Source organism: Dermacentor andersoni, chromosome 2 (genome assembly GCF_023375885.2).
Source record: "Dermacentor andersoni chromosome 2, qqDerAnde1_hic_scaffold, whole genome shotgun sequence".
Taxonomy (NCBI): Eukaryota; Metazoa; Arthropoda; class Arachnida; order Ixodida; family Ixodidae; genus Dermacentor; species Dermacentor andersoni.
In genome coordinates, this window is record NC_092815.1 from 42,593,814 (window position 1) to 42,616,303 (window position 22,490).

Below are 22,490 nucleotides of genomic sequence, written 5' to 3' on the forward strand. Positions count from 1 at the left end.
CCTGCCGTCCAACACCACGAGTGTCCTCCAGCCCTTGGACCAGGGCATTATAAAAAAATTTGAAGGTCCTATACCGAGCACGCCTCTTGAACCGCATGGTCGTCTGCATCGACGCCGGCAAGCAGTACGCTGTTAGCCTTCTGTCGGCTATAAACATGCTTGCGGATGCCTGGAAGGCGGCGGCCCCTGCCACTCTATATAACTGCTTTCGGCACGCTGGATTTGTTATAACCGATGAAGTGAGTGCCATGGAGGCCCCAGATCTGTCGCCTTCAGATGTGCTCCCTACTGAAGCCGAAAATGTTCTTCAAGACTTGCGCAGTGGTGGCATTGCGATTCCGGACACTGTCTCATTTGATAGTTTTACAGATGCTGACAGTGCTGTACTAACGTGCGCAGAACTTGACGACGACAAGATCATTCGTCAGGTTTGTGCTGCCCCGCCGGATGATGACTCTGAGTCCGAGGATGACGCACCATGTGCGCCGCTGCCATCGCACGCGGAGCTTGTACAAGCAGTGACTGTGCTTTCAGCCGCCTACAGTGACCGCACGACCCTCTCTGAGATTGAGGCTGATCTAATTGCGCGTAAACGCAACAGCGTGCAACGGCGCATTCACGATTTCTTCGCGCCTGCTGCCGCGCCCAAATAAGGGCGTGGAAATAAAGGATTTTTTTTCTGAATCTGTTTTTTCGGACACCTGTTTATTCGGACATTTCCGCGGTCCCCGTGAGGTCCGAATAAACGGTCGGCGACTGTATATGTACTAAATGAGTGGCTACATTTAGAAAGACAATTTTATGGTGGAAGAAGTACTGGGGTCAAACCTGCCGGCGACTACATTGTGATGGACAGTTAGTTGCTGAGGTTCGCACAGTATAGCGTGTAGGTGTGTCCATCAGGCCTATGGACACGCAATCTCGAAGTAACAAAAGCCAGTCTTAAAGGCCATGCTTTTCTGTACTGCAAGTGCCGGAAGTTATTGCAGGAGCAGGAAACATGTCATGACCAATATGTTTTGGACATTACCTATTTGGACAATGACACTGGTCTTGCACTGCTGCTTCACTGTGAAGGAAGTCATGACGTCGTCGCCGCTGCAAGTGATTATTATTGTTACGAGATGACAAGAATTGTGGTGTTTGTAGAGAATTCGTACAAAATAGATATAAAGATAACGCATTTCTTCTGTAATTAAGGCATGTTCATGTCGCGGGGACTTGTTTGGTTCCTTCAACAATTCAATAATTTAACATTCAATTAATTCAGACATTTCTTCCTGTCCTGTGAAATCTGAATTAACAATATTTTGCTTTATTACATTTGACTCCTTTCTAAATCATTTAGACAGTAGATTTTCAGCCTTATGTCAGCATTTTATGAAATAGACGCGATAGACACTTTACATGCATCTGGTCGCACGTAGTCTTCTCTTTTCATCAGTCATTGTTGAGATTACACACAATGTAATCACTTTTAATTGCTTCTCATTTGTGAGTTGCATAGTTGACTGAACTTTCAATTGCAGTTGTGCGAGACGCATTAAAGGTTTTAAATGTGAGTTGTTTGCATATGGCCTCCAACCAGCCCTTTATTATTTACTATTCTTTGAGACAAACATTGAACGTTGAGTTCATTATTTGAAGCCACTTCTTATTTTAGTATGAGGCGCGTTCATAAAGTTTGTACTATCGGTACCATAAATTTTAAGCACATGTACATGATAGTATACCTGGCAGCCTGTGTACATCAGAATTTGTAAATCTTTTGTGGACATGACAAGGGAAAAGGGGGGAAGAGAAAGAGAGGTAACATCAAGCAGGGGACAGTTTTCTCTGAGTGCACACCTTTTATGGAAAACATGCATACTTTATTAATGATGATTTACCTTTAGGCTGGCAAGCAACACATATTTTTTTAGATTAGTGTGACCTTTTAGTTACTGTTGTTGCCGAATTTGCCTACTTCAGAATATCCTCTGAATAAGCTTGCTCAAAGCAAGCACACCTCTAGTTATAGAGTGACTAGTGGTGCCTCAATAGTGTGACACAGACACTGTCACAATTTCTTTCTTGTATGCATATTTTTTAAAACTTGTGCTCCATTCTTCATCACCTGGAAATCTTTTTTGTGAACTGAGCCTTTTTCGTAAGACTTGACAACATTTGTAAAGTCGTAAAACTAGCTGAAATTCGTAAACATTATGAAACATTTGAGAGGTTTGGCAGGTATGACGATAGGCACCGAAATGAGTGCATGTCTCTATACTTTTAGCGGAATATACAAATTCTAGTCGATATACTGCAAAACATCTCTAGGGCTTCAAAACAAAATGGGCAGTGTCCATCGGGAGATATACTGTAGTTGAAGCACGGGCAGCCATTTGCATTTCAAGGGACACAATGCCAAGCTGCTGGTGCTGTTGGGGACAGTGGCTGACTGCTCTTGGAACTCTAGCTACTGCTAAGCACATTGCTGAGAAATGAAACCTTGCCCACTTCAGTCTGATTCCGATGGATGTGGAATGCCAAAATGAGCTTGTAGTTAGATTTAGGCATATAGAATATCAGTTGGTTAAATTGATAGGAACTCTCTGTCATGGCATCTCCCATAGCCCATGTGTAGCTTCATGTAGCTCACTCCGTAGATTATGTATATTAATGCAGTACCAGAAGTTGCATTAGTGATTCAGTCATAGTGAGCTCTGCGAAATGAGCAAAACTTGTGCATATCTTGGACTGCTGGCCAAGTTGAAATTTCATACCAATCACATGCAGTGTGACACACAAGGTACAAATTGGTGATGATGCAGCGTGTTAATTGTTGCTTCTTTTGTATGTTCTTTGTGTGCTGTGCTAGTCACTGTGACACAAAGGGATAAAGTAAGTCTGAAGGCAGCCTGAATCTACCATACTTCTGCATGTAAAACTTGCACTCTATATGGCCAAAAAACTGTCCAACTTCTAAACAGTAAGCAGAAGTGAAGACAGTGATGATCAAACATGAAACAAGCTTAATGTTCGTGACGCTTTGCTTTGAATTGACAATTGGAATGAGTTGCCACATACAGTTAAACCTTGTTATACTGAAATTCGACCTTTTATGCAAACTCAGTATACTGTAGTAATGGGTGACTTTAATGTAAAAGTGGGGAAAAAGCAGGCTGGTGAACAAGAAATTGGCAACTACGGCATCGATTCTAGGAATGCTAGAGGAGAGATGCTGGTAGAATTCGCAGAAAGGAATAAGCTGCAAATAATGAACACCTTCTTCAGGAAGTGTAGCAACATAAAGTGGACCTGGAAAAGCCCTAATGGTGAAACAAGAAATGAAATTGATTTCATACTTTCTGCCGATTCCAGCATAGTGGAGGATGTAGAAGTATTAGGTAGAGTAAAGGCGCAGTGATCATAGGTTAGTGAGGGCCAGGATTCACCGCAATTTGAAGAGCGAAAGAGTAAAATTGGTTAAGGAGAAACAGGCCAACCTAGATGCAGTAAGGGTAAAAGCAGACAAATTCAGGCTGGTACTTGCAGACAAATATGCAGCCTTTAGAACAGAGAGATGAAGTTGGCACAGAAGTAATGAATGAAACCGTAACTAGGCTGGCTTCAAAGGCAATCCTTGAAGCGGGAGGTAAGGCACCAAGGCAACCATTAGGCAAGCTTTCCAAAGTAACAAAGCACTTAATAAAGAAATGGCAAAGAATGAAAGTGTCCAACTCCAGAGATAAGATAGAAGTTGCGGCACTGTCAAAGCTGATCAACAAGGCGAAAGTAAGTGATATTTGAAACTATAACGTGAGAAAGAGGGAAGAGGCCGTAAAAAATGGATGCAGCGTGAAATCAGTGAGAAGGAAACATGGCATAGGACAAACCAAGATGTATACACTGAAAGATAAGCAGGGTAATATCATCAGCAATCTGTCTTGCAGTGGACATAAAACAGGCTGATGATGATGACGCCGATCGATTTTTATTGCTTGCAAAGGAGCTGCAAAATTTTCCCAATTAATGGGCAATGGAAAAAGGCAAATTTGGATGAGAAAACAATTCACTTGGTTAAATTTGGGAGTCGGAGACGAATGATATGGTTTCATGGCACGTACGTCAACGATATCTTCTCACCAGTACAAATTAAGTGAAGCCAGCCATGCTTTAGCATGCGCTCCGCCCCGCGGCTGATGGCATCTCCTGCACTGGGGCGACGCTATCAGGAAAAGTGCCAGCAGCAGTAAGCGAATGCTTCATCTAGCTCTCGCTCCAATCGGTCACTGAAATTCGAGATTATTCAACCTCCAATACTAAACGCGTAGTAAGATAACTTGCATGGTGCCATGCCATCTCAGCACGCTCACTCTGCACAGGTGGCAGATTATCTCTAAAGTAGGGTGTGCGGCTGGATAAGTGCTTAGTTTTACTTGCAGCCATACTCAGCCACGGCCAAAAGGGGTGCCAATTTGCCCTCCACTCCCCCCCTACCCCCGCCCCCTTGCGCACACTTGATCGAAGAGGCACGAGCTCACTCCCCTTCACCCGTTTCTCTTTGCTTGTGCGAGAAGGCGGCACTCATGAAGCCACCATCTTTCTTGTCTCACCCTTGCACACTCACTCGCACCTAAAGCAAACAGTGTGTTGGGTGCGATAGTATCTTATTGTGCTTGAACTTTATGCGGAACATGATGCTGCTCCACTTTGGCAGTTGCTCTTGTGGCGTGGTGGGCGACTTGAGAGGTGCGTTTGCAAGCAACCACTTGTAGTTCAATCATTTGACTGTCTGCGACCGTGGAAGCTTACGTTTATTGTCTCGGCATTCCTTTGCGGCGGCAGTGAAATTTTGCTATATTGAAATTGCACACAAACACACTTCCTTTTATTGAGGTTCGAAATAATTGGTGTTTTATGGACAAAAGGTTGTGAAAAGTTAAATACTTCATTATATTGGGAATTTTGTTATATTGAAGTTTAACTGTATGAACTTGTTAATGCTGCATGGTTTGCACAAATATGCTCGGATTTATTGCTATTATTATTTCTTGGGTGCGGTATTGGGGGCACAAATTATATAAAGGGGCAAGTTAGGTTTAAGAAAGTACTGATATGTGTTGGCAGGTGATACACTTAATAAACGTATCTGTAACGCATGCCCTACTTTTTGTTTCTTCATCTTAGGTGCTGTCAAAGGATGGTGCCGTAGAAGTCGGCCGTATTAGCAAGCAGTGGTCTGGGCTGCTGAAAGAGTCTTTCACCGACGCGGACAATTTTGGCATCAGTTTTCCCATGGACTTGGATGTTAAAATGAAGGCTGTGCTGCTTGGAGCACTTTTCCTGATCGTAAGCAGACACATTTTGTGCTTGTCTGTGGGGTGTCTAATATACCCCTCTCACATTGGGGGAGATCTTATGCAATTTGTAATTGAATGTTATTCGCATTTATGTCATTAGTTCACTGTATCATAGAAATACAGTATCTAACATCATTAGATAAAAATGGCATCTGCAATTGCACAAATCTCCATGCACAAATTGCAATAAAATAATCTATAAGGTTCTTGCATCTCAGTTATTCTGGCATTGTCGCATAGAGCCCATGTGTGTGGGCACATCAAAATCTGTTTCAAGTCTATGGTGCTGCTGCATGCCTTAGGAAACAAGAAAGTGACTAAACCAAGTTTTTAACTGGCTGAATTAATTGGTGCCTCAAGGATGAATAAATATCAAAGGTCAATGCTGTCTTTGTTAAATGCCATTCATCTCATTGCAAGACTTCTTTAAATGTAGAATACCTGCAACTAAATGTGTACAATGTACTTAATTTGTCATTACACATACACTGTTTCATCGGAGCTTTGAAGATAATGCATCTTTTTCTTACTTTTTTGCTCTAGGATTACATGTTCTTTGAAAAGTCTGGGAACAAGGAGAATGACAGACCCGGCATGCTGTAGTACATCACCGGGAAGCAGCCAACTGTTGATCCACATGTCCTTGCTTTTGCTGTATGCCACGTGTGGAGCGTGTCCTCATGCCACCATATTGACCATGTACTGTTATCGTTCCTGTTTTTCGAATCTTCCTCTTTTTTTACCCATTTCCAAAACTACGCTTAAAAACTTTCCTGTTGTCCATGTACAGTTGTCGTCTAGTCTAAACACAAGTTGACTGCATTTTTATCCATTCTTTTTGGCGAGGTTCCAGGCTACCGACTGCAGGATGTTCAGCACAGATTTACGTATAGCACTGCGCTCCTGTCTACAATTTTCTTACTTGCAGTTCTTGCATTTTGGTGTAGTAGATTTTTCCTTTTCTTCCTAGGTTCAGTTACCTTTAATCTATATACACACCTTCGTACTTTTGTATACGATGCGGTAATGGAGTGTGTTCAGACGCACAAACTAGTCCGGTTGCTGTGGTTTCATGTGCTGCGTGACACTTCTGTGCATGTCAAGCCAGCACGAAAGATTAGCAGCCCTCTGGCTGGTTAGTTTTTACTTATTTCGATGTTGAGCTCATATTCTTGGCTTTTCAAGTAGCACAGACGTGCTTCTGTTGCAGTGATCAGTGAGGTTGGGAAGTTGGCTTACCAAATGTTTAGTTGGAATGATTCCTTGCTTGTTGCATTTTCTGCAACACCGAGCATGAATTTGGAATCGCACATTCCTCATTGCATGAAGAACGAAGTAATAGAGAAATTGCTTTAGCCTAGGTTGAAATTGTAGTAGAGGTGTAAAATTGAGCCTAGAAATGCTTGGGCATAGTAATGTGCTGCGTGCACAACCAATTACCAATTGGTGGTGGTTGGGCAAGGCAGAGAAGCCAAGTACACATAGGAAACTCCTCTGAGCAGTTAAAGCATTTCTCAGGTTTTCAAACTTTGAAGCTTGGGATAGTCAGCAAGTGTCATTGCCAATTATCTTCTTGGCGTGATTGTACATGATTAGAAGGTTTAAGCAAAATAATTATAGCTCAAAACTTTGCCATTTCATAGCAAGTGTGGATCTTGCTGAAGCGAATCACTGAGAAACTTCTAATGAATCTGGAGGTTGCTGAAACTTTTTAATCTGTGCTGTAGAATAGAATTGGTGCACAGGTCATGCAAAGCTGGTGTTTGAATTGAACCGTTGGGATGTGTTCATTTTAGAGCTGTGTTCTACTGCAATATATAGCATATTCCTGACTGTAAATAACATTAACAGACTGGCAGTCAATAACTTACATGACTAATACAAAATTTTTTTTTTTTAATTCTATTTCTTGCCTTGAAATGCAACCCTTGCTATATTCAAAGCTGTGGTATGAGCCATACCTCAGTTTTACAGCTGAATGTTCAAGCTCTTCAATAATTGATAGAGGATTTAATTGCATTTAATTTTTATCTGCTAAAAGAGATCTCAAACAGATTCCTCGCTGGAAGCTGAACTCTAAAAAGTCTCTCATACAGCTTCATGCTAGTGGAAGAAAGAAATGAAACTTCGCATGTGCAAAGGTAAGCTGTTGAACTTGCAGAACTTGGAAGCACATGTCGGGGAAGGCATTCCCTTTCACATTTAATGTGCCTGTAACAACACAGAATTCATACTGGTAAAAACGCCTTTAATGGATATAGAGGAAGCTTTCTTTCACTTCGAGGTGACCTTATCATGGCCTACATGTGCTTTTGATGTGTTGATAGTGCAGCTGGGTCATTAATTTGGCAAATTTTCGAGCAAATTCATAACATGCTACAAGTTCTTACTAGGGCATTCCTAGAGGGATTAATAACTTTTCTGGAGGGCCCTAGCATTGTTTTGGTGCCAGCCTCTTTCCTCTCACTTGAGTATGTCCATAGGTGTTGAGCACAGGCAAGTCATGCCAATTCCATGAACTGGCCAGGTGCACACTTAGGCCGTCATGGTTTGCCTGTAGTATTTTGGGCACGGAATAAAGAAAATAGGGTATGTAACATTTCATTGCGATAGCAATTATATGGACACTAATTATAAGTCCAAGGGTGATAAAATCGTCACAGCACGCCATATGCTGTGTATGCAAATTAAAGTGTGCGAGGGTGAGCCGGTGATCACGGCTCAATCTTGCGCACGTGAAAGAAGAAAGCGGAGAGCAAATGCGTTGTTTTCTGTAGCGCGAAAGGCCATGGGGAGGATAGGAGGGAAAGAGGGAGGGAGGGAGGGGGCGGGCGGCGGCGGCGTTGTGCTCTGGCAGCAACTGCATATTTGGCGACCATGTGCAAGGGAAACTGACGATCACGGCTCAATCTCGCATGCCATATATGGAGGAAAGCGGGGAGGCAGCGCGGGGGGGAGGGGGCCGGCTTCGACTCTGCCAACAAGTGCATACTTTGCATGGCTGCACGCGGTCGGGCACACCGTATCTTGAAAGGGATCTGTAGACAGCTCATACCTTTGTGCGCGCTGTTTTCTCACCACTCTTGCATTCAAGCAATAGACGGCACAAAGGTCACTTCGCTTGCTGCTGCTGCCGCACCTGTTCACACCAGCATTTTGACAGTGAGTGTCTGCACTCATCGAATTTGATGTGTTCATGTTTGCTTGCGCGTGCTGACACCAGCCTAGTTAATACAGTTAGTAAGCGAATGTTTGCAAGTTTATACAGCTGATAAAACTACTATCCTTACTTTGTATAGTTGTCTACTAATTTGCTATCACAATTGATGCTTCGCCTTTTGGCCGAAACAGTGACTATTTTTATTCATGTTTTTGACAGTTTTTTTTTTTTTCAGTGTGATAGGACAAAAAAAGAAAGCCGTTCGGCTGTGGTGGCTGTATTTCAATGGAGGTGAAATGCAAAAAAGAATGTCCATGTACTGTGCGTCAGGTGCTCATTAAAGAACCCCAGGTGGTCCAAATTAATCCGGAGTCCCTCACTACGCCGTGCTTTTGTAATCATATTGTGGTTTTGGTACGTAAAACCCCAGAATTAAAAAAAAAGGCTGTCTGACTTCCATGACCGTTACCTGAAAGTTGATTCATAAACCAGTGCTGATACTAATGCTTGAAATTTGCTTTGAGCCATATTCAGCAGCGACTGTATACCAATCTGTCTACAGGTATCGGCAACAGAGAACTGTTGGCCTGCAGCAAGTGTTGGCAACACAAATCAGCGACGACGTCAATGATGCAAATAATTTGTCACATTAAGAAATTGAATGAAGCACAAGTCCTATTCAGGGTGCAGTAGCCTTTGCCTAACCTGTATCAAGACACCGACTATTGATGTCATGAATATATTGTTGGCGAAGTGTAGAAACCACTCAGTGCAGAATTGAAAAGTGAGGCTGTAGGTCATGCCCATTTCTGTTACTGTAGTTTTTACACCTTGTTTTTAGCTGCGTGAACTCGCATTCCTTGAACATGCACCTACTGGTCCAAAATACTGTACTTACACTCGATAGTAAAATGTCTGATTGCAATGCACACTAAGTTTCTCATAGGTGGAAATGTAAAATGCAGTGCCTTTTATCGTAATATGCAGCCTGATTTTCATACTTCAAAAAATATTAAATGCAATGCCCTTGATTATTCCCTTACCAGATTTTATTGGTAACAGACAGTGGCGTAGCAACAGGGGGGGCCGGGGGGCCGTGGGCCCCGGGTGCAAGGGGCCTGAGAGGGGAGGGGTGTCATATACGTCTGAAGACACCCTTCCCGCCGGCTACACCCGGAGACGGGGGTGACAGAAGACCTAGGGCCCCGGGTGCCAGACGACCTAGCTACGCCACTGGTAACAGAGAAATAGTGATTTGTTGTCAGAGGAATGATTTGGACCCCACTTAGAGACGGTGTCCAACAATGACAAACTTCTGGCACTTGCACTATGGCAAAGCATACCTTTCAAGATTGGGAGGTGGGATTTTGACACATATCTTAGATTTGGTTTCGTTTATGGTTCTAAAGCACATCTCGCATCCTAATGAATTTTAGAGTGCAGTTCTTAGGCGGCCGTTTCTACGTAGAGTGTCGGCGTTCCCGGTGTAGCCGAGCGAACAAGCGCAGCGGGGCATGAAAAAAAGCAGCAAGAGCAAAGAGCGTAAGGAGGAAAGTGGGGTGAGAAAGGTGCAGCGGATGCATGAGGCGGAAAGTGAAAGAGGAGGGTATGGCAAAAGCGTGAGAAGAAAAGCGTCGTGCTGCGCAAGCATAGTGCCTGCGGTGACAACCGCTACGAGATGGCGCCAGAGTAGCGCACCGTCATCTGTGCACTGATGACTTCTTTATCTTTCTTCAGTCACTGCTTTTCATCGGCTAACGAGTGTTAAACATTATCCCTCGACGCGCGACACGCCTGCATGTATCAAAGTTTCTCGAATGTTATAGATAGTTCTTCAGTTGGCTGTTATCACCAAAGCTTTTTGTAATTTGATTTTATGTGCGACGCAAATTGTGTAGTACTTTCTGGAAGCCACGCGGGCACCAGCGATTACACAGGAACCTTCGATGAGTCATGTATAAAAGCCGACGCGCTCGACTCATAGATCAGATTTTTGACAGTCGCTGACTCTGCTACATGTATCTCTCCAATTGTTTACCTTAATATATTGCGAAATGAAAACACGGATAGAGCTGTGCTCTAATTTTGTAGTAGGAAGTATCGTAATTGTCGTCGATTCTTTTCTGGAGAGAAATTTTTGTTAGAATTGAGTAACTTTGTCAAAGCATGCACTCGGAGCAAGTGACAATGTGAAGAGCTCAAGCTACTGTAAGGGTCTGCTCTTTTATTGGTGCTAGCCTCAAGGGGCCTGCTATGCTTGAAGATCAAGCTTGCACATCTCTTCTGTGCTCTACAGTTCAGTCTACCTATACTGATATGCACAACACAGGAAAATGATTTTCATAACCGTTCATTATATATGGAGTGACTTTAAGAATGTCTCTTTACAGTTTTGATTATACACTTTTATGTAAAGGCACCACTTTCTTTAGCAATTTTGTTAGGGTAGTGTCAAACAGTTAACATTTCATGATGGTGCACCCATCTTACACTTTAGAAGTTGCATACTCCAGTAACATATTTGCAGTTAATACGTGAGAAAGAAAATCTCAGTTGCCAAGCATGTAACAAAGTGTAAGTTTAGATGAGTAGGTGTTAAACATGTAAAATTTATATTTACAGGCTCAATTCGTAGGCAGCTTACGTTTGACCATTTGACTGTCATGTTGCACATTGAAATCAGTTGCTGTACATACATTGTGGGTAGCTAGCACATTGGATGGCATGAAAACTGTGCCCTATTATGGATTATGCTAAGGTGTGTAATCACAATGACTAGCCTAAGTTTACATGATATCTTTAGCAGATATGGTACACATGGTACCTTTGAGTGGTCATTTCTGAATGCTGTGACAAGGCTATGAACATTGGGAAGTGCAGCACTCAAGTTGTATTGCAAGAATTGTGCTCTATACTCTATCTCAACAGTTCCTAGCAGCACTGTGGAATCTGGAAGACTCCTTAGCCAATACGAAAGCCGAATCCCCCTCAGTATGTGTTCATCTGCACTGCATCGTCTGCGTACCGTTGTATTGCCATCCTGTTGATACATGCTTCACAGTTGGTGGACTGATGCAATAAATATTTTGGCATTGTAACCACAAGCTGCATTTACATAGATGTGACAGTTGGGCTTCGCTTAATCTATACACTTTCTCAGCAGTTCCTTACAGCCTCCTTAGCTAGTAGCAGTGGGGAATGCCCTTGTAAATGTTCACCCGCACCGCATCGTCTTTTTAGGGTCTGTTAGGCATTTGCTCGCCATTGCCATCACATACCATAGCAAAGCTGAGTAGTAATATTATGATGCAGTGAACAATTTGGGCCTTCATAGCATTCCACAATTGGACTACTTTTATGACTCAGCGCTGCCTTTGTAGTCCTGGCAGCGTCAAAACAAACAGCTGATCTCAATAGTAATGACAAAACTAATACTTCGCCTTCAGCATGAAATGAGACTAAGTGGTGACTGATTTTACAATTACTATCTTGCTGTCAAAGTGGAAAGCCAGTAACAAGCGTGGATTCGGATCGAAGCGGGTGGTCACTGGCTGTATGGGCACTGCCATGTTGCTATGTAATCATGGTTAGGATGGCTATTACGGTTACTAGCAATAATCACCGAAGCAATTTGTGGTGTATGATGTGCTTGCACAAAAGGCATAACATGTCGCATACCTCTAAAGTATCGCATACTAAGCAAAAATAGAACTCTTAATTTTGCTATTGCGTGGGGCAAGGATATTGCCTGTGTACACTTTGTACCTTCGGCAGTGCTGCAAGTTACTTGTGAGATGGAGTAGGGTAATTACCACTAGGTTTCATTATAGCTGTTCGTACAGGCTCGTTTTCTCAATAAAGCTCAGTTACTCTCATACTCAACCACTGTAATGGCTCTGTAATGGCTAATTGAAGATGCCAACAGGCCCCGCCTGCTGTGCCACTTGAAAAGGAAAGTACTAGTTGCATATTTCTGTTTCACTGATGGTTAACTGTTGCGGCAATAATTTGCGCTGCACTACAGTAGCAATACATCCTTGCTTCTTGGCACTTTAAAGCACATGTCCAACAGTTCACAGGCAGCTTGCTGAACTCTTGCCTGCAGCCTGACTGGCCCTCCTGAAGTGTTTGCCTTCTCCATTAATTTGCATTGGCCTCAGTAAGTGGCTACTGCTCTACTGAACATTTGACAACTGTGCATGCACTGTAGGGAACTGCATGTAATGTATGGGGCCCAATGCAAGTTTGAGAGCTCCGCCTTCTTTAAGGAGTGTTTTCTTCTTTAGTATTTATGGTCATGCTGCATACGTCAAATAATATAGCAATTTGTTCGTGAACTTAGAATCTGCAGGTCATTAGCATGTGGTTAGTTTTGCAGCTAAGTTGTGATCTTCCACCTGAAAAATGTCCTGAAGAAAGCTGAAGCTTTCGTAAAGCTATCATAGGTACAGCTGGTAAATATGTTATTGTTGAGGATGACCTGTTATACTACCTTGTTAGTTGTGCTATCGTACAGAAACAACTATAGATTAACTGTGGCAATATTCTTTTAGTCGGAAAGCATTCAGATGGGCTCTGTTGCATACTGCTACTTGCATCATGCAGGCTCTGGTTGATGCAGATTTTTGACCTGATGAGTCTCACTGCAGCACAAGATCATTCACTGTGTTATGTAGATGTGTTCATTTTAGTTGCCTTACAATTGTATGCTAAACTGTGGTTTGCTAAGTAGGTCCTGTGTGATATCTTTCTTTACTTTTATACCTTGTACCTGTACTCTTGAATTTTTTTTCTAGTTTCACTTGAGTCAACTGAGTGTATTGTCTGTGAACATTGCCAACTTTTCAGAAGTGACACTATGGCCATGTTTTTTGTTTGTGATAAATTTCATGGGCTTTCTTCGAAAGAAAGCACAGCTTTTCTTTGTTATGCTTTTCTCTGTAACATGAAATGCCACTAGCCAATAAGAATTGCTGCATAGTGTAACATGGCAGGTTTTTGTCATGTTTTTGTAGCCTTGCTTTCCTCTAAATGGCATTTTTTTTACTTAAGTGCAAAAGCATTTTTTTATTCTTTAGCCTTTTATCTCTCTTCCTTTCAGTCCTACCTACCTTTTATGTTCTTCCGAGTGCGTAGTTTTATTGTCATATTGTGTTTCCATCTTGACACTATCATGTCAAGGATCCCATATGGATTATAAAAAAGTGAAATGCTGGCTGACAGCACTGGCAAAATTTGCTGTGCCATAGTGCACCAGAACCATGGTGTAACAAACCTTGATTTGATGAACATCACATTGTAGCAAACATTCTTTGTTCTATTTTGCACAAGTATGAGACAACATAGCATTTCCTATAGTTGAGAAGGTAATTAAGCAGTGCATTTTGTCAACTTTTGTGCCTTGGGTGCTAAACAGATGTTGCCAACTAACAGCATTTGGTGCAAGAAGTTGTCTGGGAATTGCAAAATGCTCGTGGCAACCTCCGAGTGTAACATGAAAGTTAGATTGCAGATGCACTTGCATGTAACCGTGGAATTGTCGCATAATGCATTACTCACCACTGCACAATGGGATGGCATATGTACCTAAGTAGCATAGCTGTTGCCAGAAATTGTGGCTGAAATGCTCATTTGTTATTTTCATGCACAATATTCAAGTCGCCATGAATGTTAGTCGCCGAAAAGCTTTATTTCTGTTCTTACATAGAGATCTATGTGAAAGGGGAATTCAGTCCAACAAAGCTTTCCACTAGAAAGACAATTTCATTGCTGGTGCCCAACATCTGAATTTGTGCTTTTCCACTTTACCTTGAGCTGTATTTCTCGATGACTCCCATATGTCATAGGTGCTCTATGTAATTGCTTGGTGCACCCTTTGAATATTAAGTGGTTTGTGTACGCTGCAGTTAATGCAGAACTCCTTCAAAGAACTAATCTCACTTTTTTTTGTAACAGTAATGCAGAAAACTGTAGTAATAGTAGTGCCTAAATACTGCCACTTTTGTCTCCAATCATGTATACCCAGCAGTGTTCAGCACTTCCTGTACAGTTTGCCATGCAACATCACTTTTGTGCCTAACCCTTTACCAAACATGGAGGGCATGGACTCCTGTTTATGCATTCACTATTACTGCTAAACTTATTTCTGGCTCAATTCATCTGCAAGATGTTTTCCTGGTGTATCATTCATGTGTAATTTGTAGCAACCATGCTTCTCTGCGCAAGTGGAAGTTTGCACATATAAGATACACGGCAGTGTGCGGCAGAAGTACTTGGGTCGCATGCATTGCTTCGACAATTTAACAGCCAATCTCTCGTGCAGCTGGGCCAATCTGTTAAGTAAAATGCTGCTCTGCAGTCTAGTGTAGCTTGCTAAGACTGCTTTCCCTGTGCCTCTGTCATATGTTGTTGGAAAGTGCATGGCTACCTGTTAACTTGAAGACGCCATTTAACGCACTGAAAATACTTTTCAACCGCATTCTGCAGCCTGTGTTGTTTGGCTGTTATAAGCCTGATGTATGAACAAACTGTCTCGTCTTGCACTAGCCCCATTTTAGTAGTATGCTGTGGGCAGTATTTCCTTAGTTGCACGACTTTTTGAATCTCAGCTTGCAAGAGGTTTCGCCCCATTTTCAATGCCTCGACCTTCGACTGGGTCGGAGTTATTGACCAGCGAATTGTGACCTGTACTTGCATTGTTCAAGAAGCTGTACGTTGAAATTGCAAGCACTGTTTAAGCGATGGAGTTTTCACATACAGTGTAGACTGCTTTTAGCATATGCCATAGAAGTCACGAAAAACAATGCTATTAAGAGAGCCGCAGTGCAAATAGATAATCTATTTTTATAATCAGTGTACAAGCCAGATGGACAACTTCTTTTGTTACATTGTGCATTAATTGTAGAATCTAACGTGGCTTTGCAGTAGACCCTCTTTCCTAAAACTAATTACTATAGGGGCAGTGCGGTGGTCTTATTTGGTTTCATGATTCATAAGTGCAACACACACTGAACATGTGAGTGGTGTGGCGAGCAATCTTGCTTTGCTGCCACTATTTTGGCTAAAAAAAGCTGCACTGTGTCCGGTATTGCACCTTAAGCGGTTATTTTACAAGTAGTCTGCACTGTAGGCCTGTGTTAATATTCTTGTAATGTGCAGCGGCAGAGCTGTTGTATATCAGAATTTTATGACTTGGCAAATGCAAGAGCTTCAAACGTATTTACTGCCTGTTTCTCGAGGCTTTGCGTGTAACCTCCATGCTCTTGTAATCCCTTTTTGGCATACACAATAAAGCCAAATACTTGTCTCGTGGATAAGTGAGCTCGTTTTCAGCTTGCAATATATATCGCACAACCCGCATGACCTTTGGCACATCACATATTCTAAGCTTAGCCGGTGAAAGCGGTGGCGTCATAAATAGTCTCAGTAGCTGTTGGACGATCGCGTGGCCTTGTTTGCGCATGTGAATTTCTTGCCTTGTCTGGTGTTGTGTGCGAGGAGTAGAGAGACGAGTAGCGCAGTTGAGGAGGACATTGGCTGCAATGTTTTGGTCGTCGGGGAAATAACTGGATTAGAGCACTGCATGGGCCTGGCCCGTGCCCACTTTATGAAAGACGAGCCCAGCCCGATCCCGTGATACCAAGCCCTAGCATGGCCCGGGCCCAGGTGTTCATTACTAAGCTTAGCCAGGGGCCGCATGTGCATGACCAGGCCCAGGCTGTAAGTAAAAAAAAATACATTGATTTTTGCTTACAGATTGTACTGTACGTGTCAGCCTCACCTTCTCAGGGTCTAATGAGCTGCAGTGTAGAAGCAATAAAAGACCAAAATCTTCGTTTCCCCCATGGGAACATCAATGGTCTGGCCCATTGCCAGGGCTGTTATTTTTCCGCTGGTGCGCAGGCATTTACCTTGATCGTGCAATTTGGCCCTATGAAGCAATTTAGCATGTGAATATATATATATATATATATATATATATATATATATATATAAATGCGAATTCACGAGAATAAAGCATCAAATAAACGCACAAGTAGAAAGACACCCCTTGTATTAGAGCTAAAATATTAGCATCGAGAGTTGTAATAGTGCAATCGCAAAAGTAACAGGGAAATGCTTTAAAGAGCGGTTTTCTGTGTAACTAGTTTTTTTTTCTTACGCAGAAATGATGTTTGCTGTTCTGGAAAAGAAAAAAAAAATTGGAACATCTGCGTCTATATTTTCTTTGCTAAGGTTTACTAAGAGCCAGCTCTTTCCACACGTCACTTAAGCTTGGCACAGAATACCTTGGACCATGGAATGCATAATGTTCGCGTGGGCTCGAACGCACGACTTAGGCCCTTTAGTGAGCGGGCGCGAGTCCGGCCCGGGCCCGACGCGGGCCCTTCGAAAAATGATTCGGACGGCCCGGCCCGGCCCATGGGCCGGACCCGTGCAGTGCTCTAATTAGTGGATACTCATTAATGTTTTTCTAGGTTAAGTGCTCACTCACACTCTTGCATTGACACTCATGTGCACTTGCTCACGTTCGTACTCGTGCCCGCACATACCGATGCTCGTACTTATCGGCACCCACTCACGCTCATACTCCGTAACGTCCGTGTAACGTCCATTCATACTCTTCGTCACTCGATATGTGAAATGACTGCGGAGTGAGCGTACTTGTGAGTATGCCGGCCTGTGCTGGTGTGTGCGTTTCGAAGAATGGCCAAAGGTGCGGCACGGTGTCCGCCTCAGGCTCCTGCAGTGAACAGCAATGGTGTGGCGATGTTACATCTAATATTTCGATCGCTAAAAAAGAGGATTAACTAACCTGAGGCTAAGCTATATGTGGCAAGATTTTAGGGATGCTTTGGATACAGTTCCTAGATTTTCTTTGTCCAGAATTCGGGACATTCCCCTTCGGAAGTTCGTGGCAATGCACAAGCATAACTGAACGGGCAAAATTAAAAAAAATAAATAAATAAAACATATTACAACATATCGGCCGAGGATCAAAAAGTTTCAACTGACTACATGAGGGTAGTCCCTTGTAACAATATATGCATTTATGGCATTTAGTCGTAACATTGGTGCTGTGTTAAAGCAGTATTTTGGCCAGCTGTGGGTGGGGAAGTCACAAAACAGGAGCAAATCTCTGCAACCTCCCGGCAGAGGGCACATTGACTTGAAGAAGTGCCACATTTAAACCGTAAAGCAATTTATTATAGCTGGCATTGGAACGATAATGGTATAGGGAGTGTTAGGCAGTCTGTTTGCACGCGCAGGTTTTTGAGAGGCAGCCGGGATGGAGAGAGAGTGCACATCTCGAGCGCGTGTATGTATGGTTGTGTGCGCACGTGTGCCTCCGTATTTGCAGTTGTATGCGCGCGGGTGCGTGTATGTGTGCGTGAGCATTCGCAGCATGTGTGCATGCATGCATTTGGGGTGCGTGTGCGTGTTAGTGCATGTGTGCGTGCGCTTGCATGCTTGCGGTGCATGCGTGGGCGCGTGCTAATGTGTGCGAATGTGTGTTCATGTTTCAGCATGCCTGCGTGCGAACAAATGTGTGTGTGTGTTTGTGTGTGCATGGATGTCTGTGCGTGCGTATTGTGTGCGTGTGTGTGAAGGATAAAAAATTGTGTGTGTGTGTGTGGAGGGAGAGAGTGTTTGTGTGCGTATCTGTGAGTGCATATTGTGTGTATGAGGGTGTGTTTGTGTATATGTGCATTTCCTTACGCTCGGAGACAAACTGTATCTAGAGTTTATTTAAACCCATATTTAAATCCACGAGACAACAAATGACACTGCATTTAAATGATCTTTTTCTGAAAGCGAAACTAACGTGAACAAAAAAAGCGCCTGAGGCGTAAAGACCGCGGCCTCGGATTTCGTCCGATGGCGCAAACACCATCGGCACTGCCTAGCTGTTCACCTTCGTTATCTTCCTTCCCTCGGTGGCAGTGTGTTGTCTTGATGCCAGCGGCGCGCTAAATCTGCACCATCACTGCATCGTGCGTCGCTTCTGCGACCAAGCTAGCTTTGCGGTGGCACACGTTCGCTGCTATATTTACACCAAACCTTTAAACTGCTTGCGTTCGAAAAAAACCATGTGAATAAAAATCGAAAATGGACTGGCCGCAAGGAACATAAACATGCTCATGGAGTCGTACCATTGATGGCTATAATAAAAGGCTGGGCGCAGTCAGGTCGACCTCACAGAAGTTCTTTTTCTGGGTCAGTGATGCCTTCAAAGAGATTATTTGCCATATATTTGTTCGCGTGGCTCTTGGAGAAGCATGTCGAATAAACATTTCTTCGCTCAGCTAGATAATCTTGAGGGCTGGCTCCGAACTACTCATTCGCTTTCGCCACCTAAGATCAATTGTTGAAAACTTAATTACCCTAGCTTCGTTTACTATGCAAACAACTGCTCAACTTACTCCGTATCTAGAGGTTACCAATGTGAATACTCGAATAATAAAATCATGTCACCAAGATTCATACGGGTTTGATATATTTATTTGGTGCAGTTACAAATAATAGCCGACATGTCGACGGTGCTGTAGACTTCTTTAGAGCAAGTGTGAACGCTTGGACAGGTTATTTTGGCGCAAATCAAGTTCATGAGCTTAAACGTATGTGCCCAACAGTGCACAATCAATTCTCTTGCATTATACAAGGAGCAGCTCAGCGCTATGGTACATCACACCAGGTGTGCGAGAAAATTGTGCGCGCTACTGATTAGATTTCTGAGCGTTGGTGGCGTCAGGCTCGGTTTCCTGGCATCATCAGGAATAAAAAAAAGTGGGAAGTATTGCCATATACACAAAGGACAAAATGTATGTACCCCGATACTCCCTTGACTCGCAAGATATCAATGGGGGGGGGGGGGGGGGGTGGAGGTTGGTGCCGCACAAATGAAAGAAAGATGGAAATGGGATATCCACTGCGTATATATCTCCAGGCAAACCCAAGTGTGATATCGATAAGCTCATGACCACGCACTTGGGTTAGCCGTGATGACGCTACCCCTGTGATCATTGCCTCAATGTGGACATTTCAAAACCAGACAAGAAACAGTTCTCTCATATTGTGCTAGAAGAGTTTGGTTCGAAGTGTCACACCGATCCAAGTCGCTCAACAGCAGTCATGTATAGATTTTGGCCAAGATTCTGTCTAAAGTTGTGACCGAACCAATCAGTGTATATCACAATAATAAAGCTATCGTCACTACCATGGCCATGCAAATAATGAATATAGATACATGTCCCCTTGTCTTACCCTGTGTGATGTGCTACAGCTTAGCTGGTCATCCACCTTCAAAGAGTGGAATAGCTACTACACACACACACACACACAGAAATTCGCATGCACACACAAACTGAAGTAAACATGCACGCGCGCTCAAGACGTGCGCACACCCTGCTGCCTGAAAATGCTGCGCGTGCAAGCGACTGAATGACACTCGCTCTGCAATTACCGTTCCAACGCCAACTATAATAAATCCAATAAAGCTTCGACTGGGGTTAGATGGTATGGCATTGTTCTGCTTGCACATAGGTGTGCAATGAGTGTCCGCAAACGCGCACATGTGTGTCTGTCTCTTTTAGTCCTTCGTATAAGCAGTATAGTGCAGCAAGCAGAACGATATAATAAATCGCTTTACGGTTTAAACTTGGCACTTCTTCAAGTCAATAGGGCTATTTTTTTACCTGCACTGGCTACACGAGTGTAGCCAGTGTAGGAAGTCGCCATTCTTTTTTGCGTGGATGGATGGATGATTGAGGCTCAACCCTTTGAATCGGGCGGCGGCGGCGCGCGCCACCTAGCCTTTAATGGTTCTATATGCATGCATACCTATGTATTTACTCCTTTACTTTTGCGTTGATATTATCCACCAATCAGATAGTCTCCGTTTAGTTATTTTTACCTGTTCAAAGTCTATTCTACTTTCACTGTCTTTAAAACCCAAAGCTTTGAATAGTTCCCCGTTAGATTCAACTGCAGGGTGAAGTTGTTTACAAGCAAGTATCAGGTGTTCAGCCGTTTCCTCCTCCTCTCCACACGCCTCGCACACCAAATCTATCTCCTGGTATCTGGCTCGGTACGTTTTAGTCCGCAGTACACCTGTCCTGGCTTCAAACAACAATGAGCTTCCCTTAGAGTTATCGTAAATATTTTCTTTGGCTATTTCTTGCTTAAACGTCCTGTATGTCTCCAATGGCGATTTGGTTTGCATCTCTGTACTCCACATACCCCTCTCTGTCTCCTTAACCTTTTTCTTGACAGATGATTCCTTACTTGTCCCCCCGCTACTGCCCAAGTATTTGCTTGTCAATTTTCTAGTTCGCTTCCTCCACCTCGTGTCAACATTTCTCGTGTATAAGTAACTGAAAACCTTCCTAGCCCACCGAATTTCCCCCATTTTTCTCAATCGCTCCTCAAATGCTATCTTGCTACTAGCCTCTCTGCCCTCGAAAGAAGACCATCCCAGATCCCCCTGCACTCCAAGATTTGGTGTCTTGCCATGTGCTCCCAGAGCGAGCCTACCCACACCACGTTGCCTAATTTCCAACTGTTGCCGGGTCTCTGTTCTAATACATAGAACTGCATTGGCAAAAGTCAGGCCTGGTACCATTACCCCCTTCCATATCCCTCGTACTACCTCGTACCTATTGTAGTTCCACAATGCCCTACTCTTCATAATCGCTGCACTTCTGTTACCTTTAGTCGTTAGATATTTTTCGTACTCTGTCAGATACTCAATGCCATTATTTATCCACACCCCAAAGTACTTGTATTTATCGACTATCTCCAGCGTGGCCTCCTGTATCTTATGCTCGCCGCAAATGTTATCATTAAAAATCATGACTGCTGATTTTTCTTTGCTAAACTTCAAGCCTAATCTGTCTCCTTCTGTACCACATATGTCCATTAATTCCTGCAGATCTTCTGCATTGTCAGCCATTAATACAATACCATTCGCGTACATCAGTCCTGGTAATGACTGTTCAATCAATTTTTCTTGTTTGAAAAATGATAGGTTGAAGCCGAGTCCGCTTTGCTGTATTTTGGCCTCTAAACCTTGTAGGTACAGCATAAACATCAGAGGTGACAATGAGTACCCCTGCCTAAGCCCCCGCCGAATCATTACAGGCTTCGAAACCTGCTTTTCCCATTGTATAATCACCCGGTTACCTTTATAGATATCTTTTTAAGAAATTGGTTACTCCATCTTGCACTCCTAAAGTTTCCAGAATGCCCCACAAGCCCTCTTGAAGTACACTGTCATAGGCTCCCTTGATGTCCAAAAAAGCCAGCCATAGGGGTCTGTGTTCCTTTTCAGCTATTTCAATGCACTGTGTTAGCGAGAACAGATTGTCTTCTAACCTCCTATGCTTCCGGAACCCATTTTGTAGCTCTCCAAGTACCCCCTCGTTCTCTACCCATGCCTGCAGTCTGTCCTTTATAATCTGCATAACCACCCTGTAAACCACTGACGTCACTGTTATAGGCCGGTAGTTATTTATGTCAGCTTTGTCCCCCTTTCCCTTATATATCATTCTCATCCTACTTAGCCTCCATTCGTCAGGTACTTTACCATCCACTAGCATTTTGCTCACCACCTCCCTCAATGCTTTCTTAGATTTCGGGCCCAATTTCTTTATTAACGTAATTGGAATACCATCGGGGCCTGCCGATGTGCTACTTGGTACCCTCTTCTCAGCCCTTTCCCACTCTTTTTGGCCAAGCGAAAGCAGTGGGTTGACCGGGCTATCCCTCTCCGACGTACTGCATGTACCATTTCTCTGTTTTGTAAATTTTTCCCTCATCATGGTTCCTATATGCTCCATTGCCTCCTCTCCTTCTAACCGAGTACCTTGAGCTGTTACTATATACCTCTGCTCTAGGCTTGTCCTATTACCCAAGGAGTTCAGATGTTGCCAGAATTTTCTAGCTGCCTGTTTATCTTTTTTATTGCTTATTTTTGACAGCCATGG

At 43.3% G+C, this 22,490-nt stretch overlaps 1 protein-coding gene across 4 annotated transcripts in view; it reads left to right on the forward strand.

The window, feature by feature from the left end:
* Positions 1-15,821, forward strand: part of scramb1 (scramblase 1) — a 34,956-nt gene extending 19,135 nt beyond the window's left edge. For all 4 annotated transcript variants that reach the window (XM_055077220.1, XM_055077219.2, XM_050189436.2 and 1 more), the window contains 2 exons: positions 5,173-5,334; positions 5,889-15,821. In XM_055077220.1, coding sequence (XP_054933195.1) covers positions 5,173-5,334; positions 5,889-5,948 — 222 coding nt within the window. In that variant the 3' untranslated portion in view covers positions 5,949-15,821. The remainder of the gene's footprint in view (positions 1-5,172; positions 5,335-5,888) is intronic.
* The last annotated feature ends 6,669 nt before the right edge of the window (positions 15,822-22,490 follow it).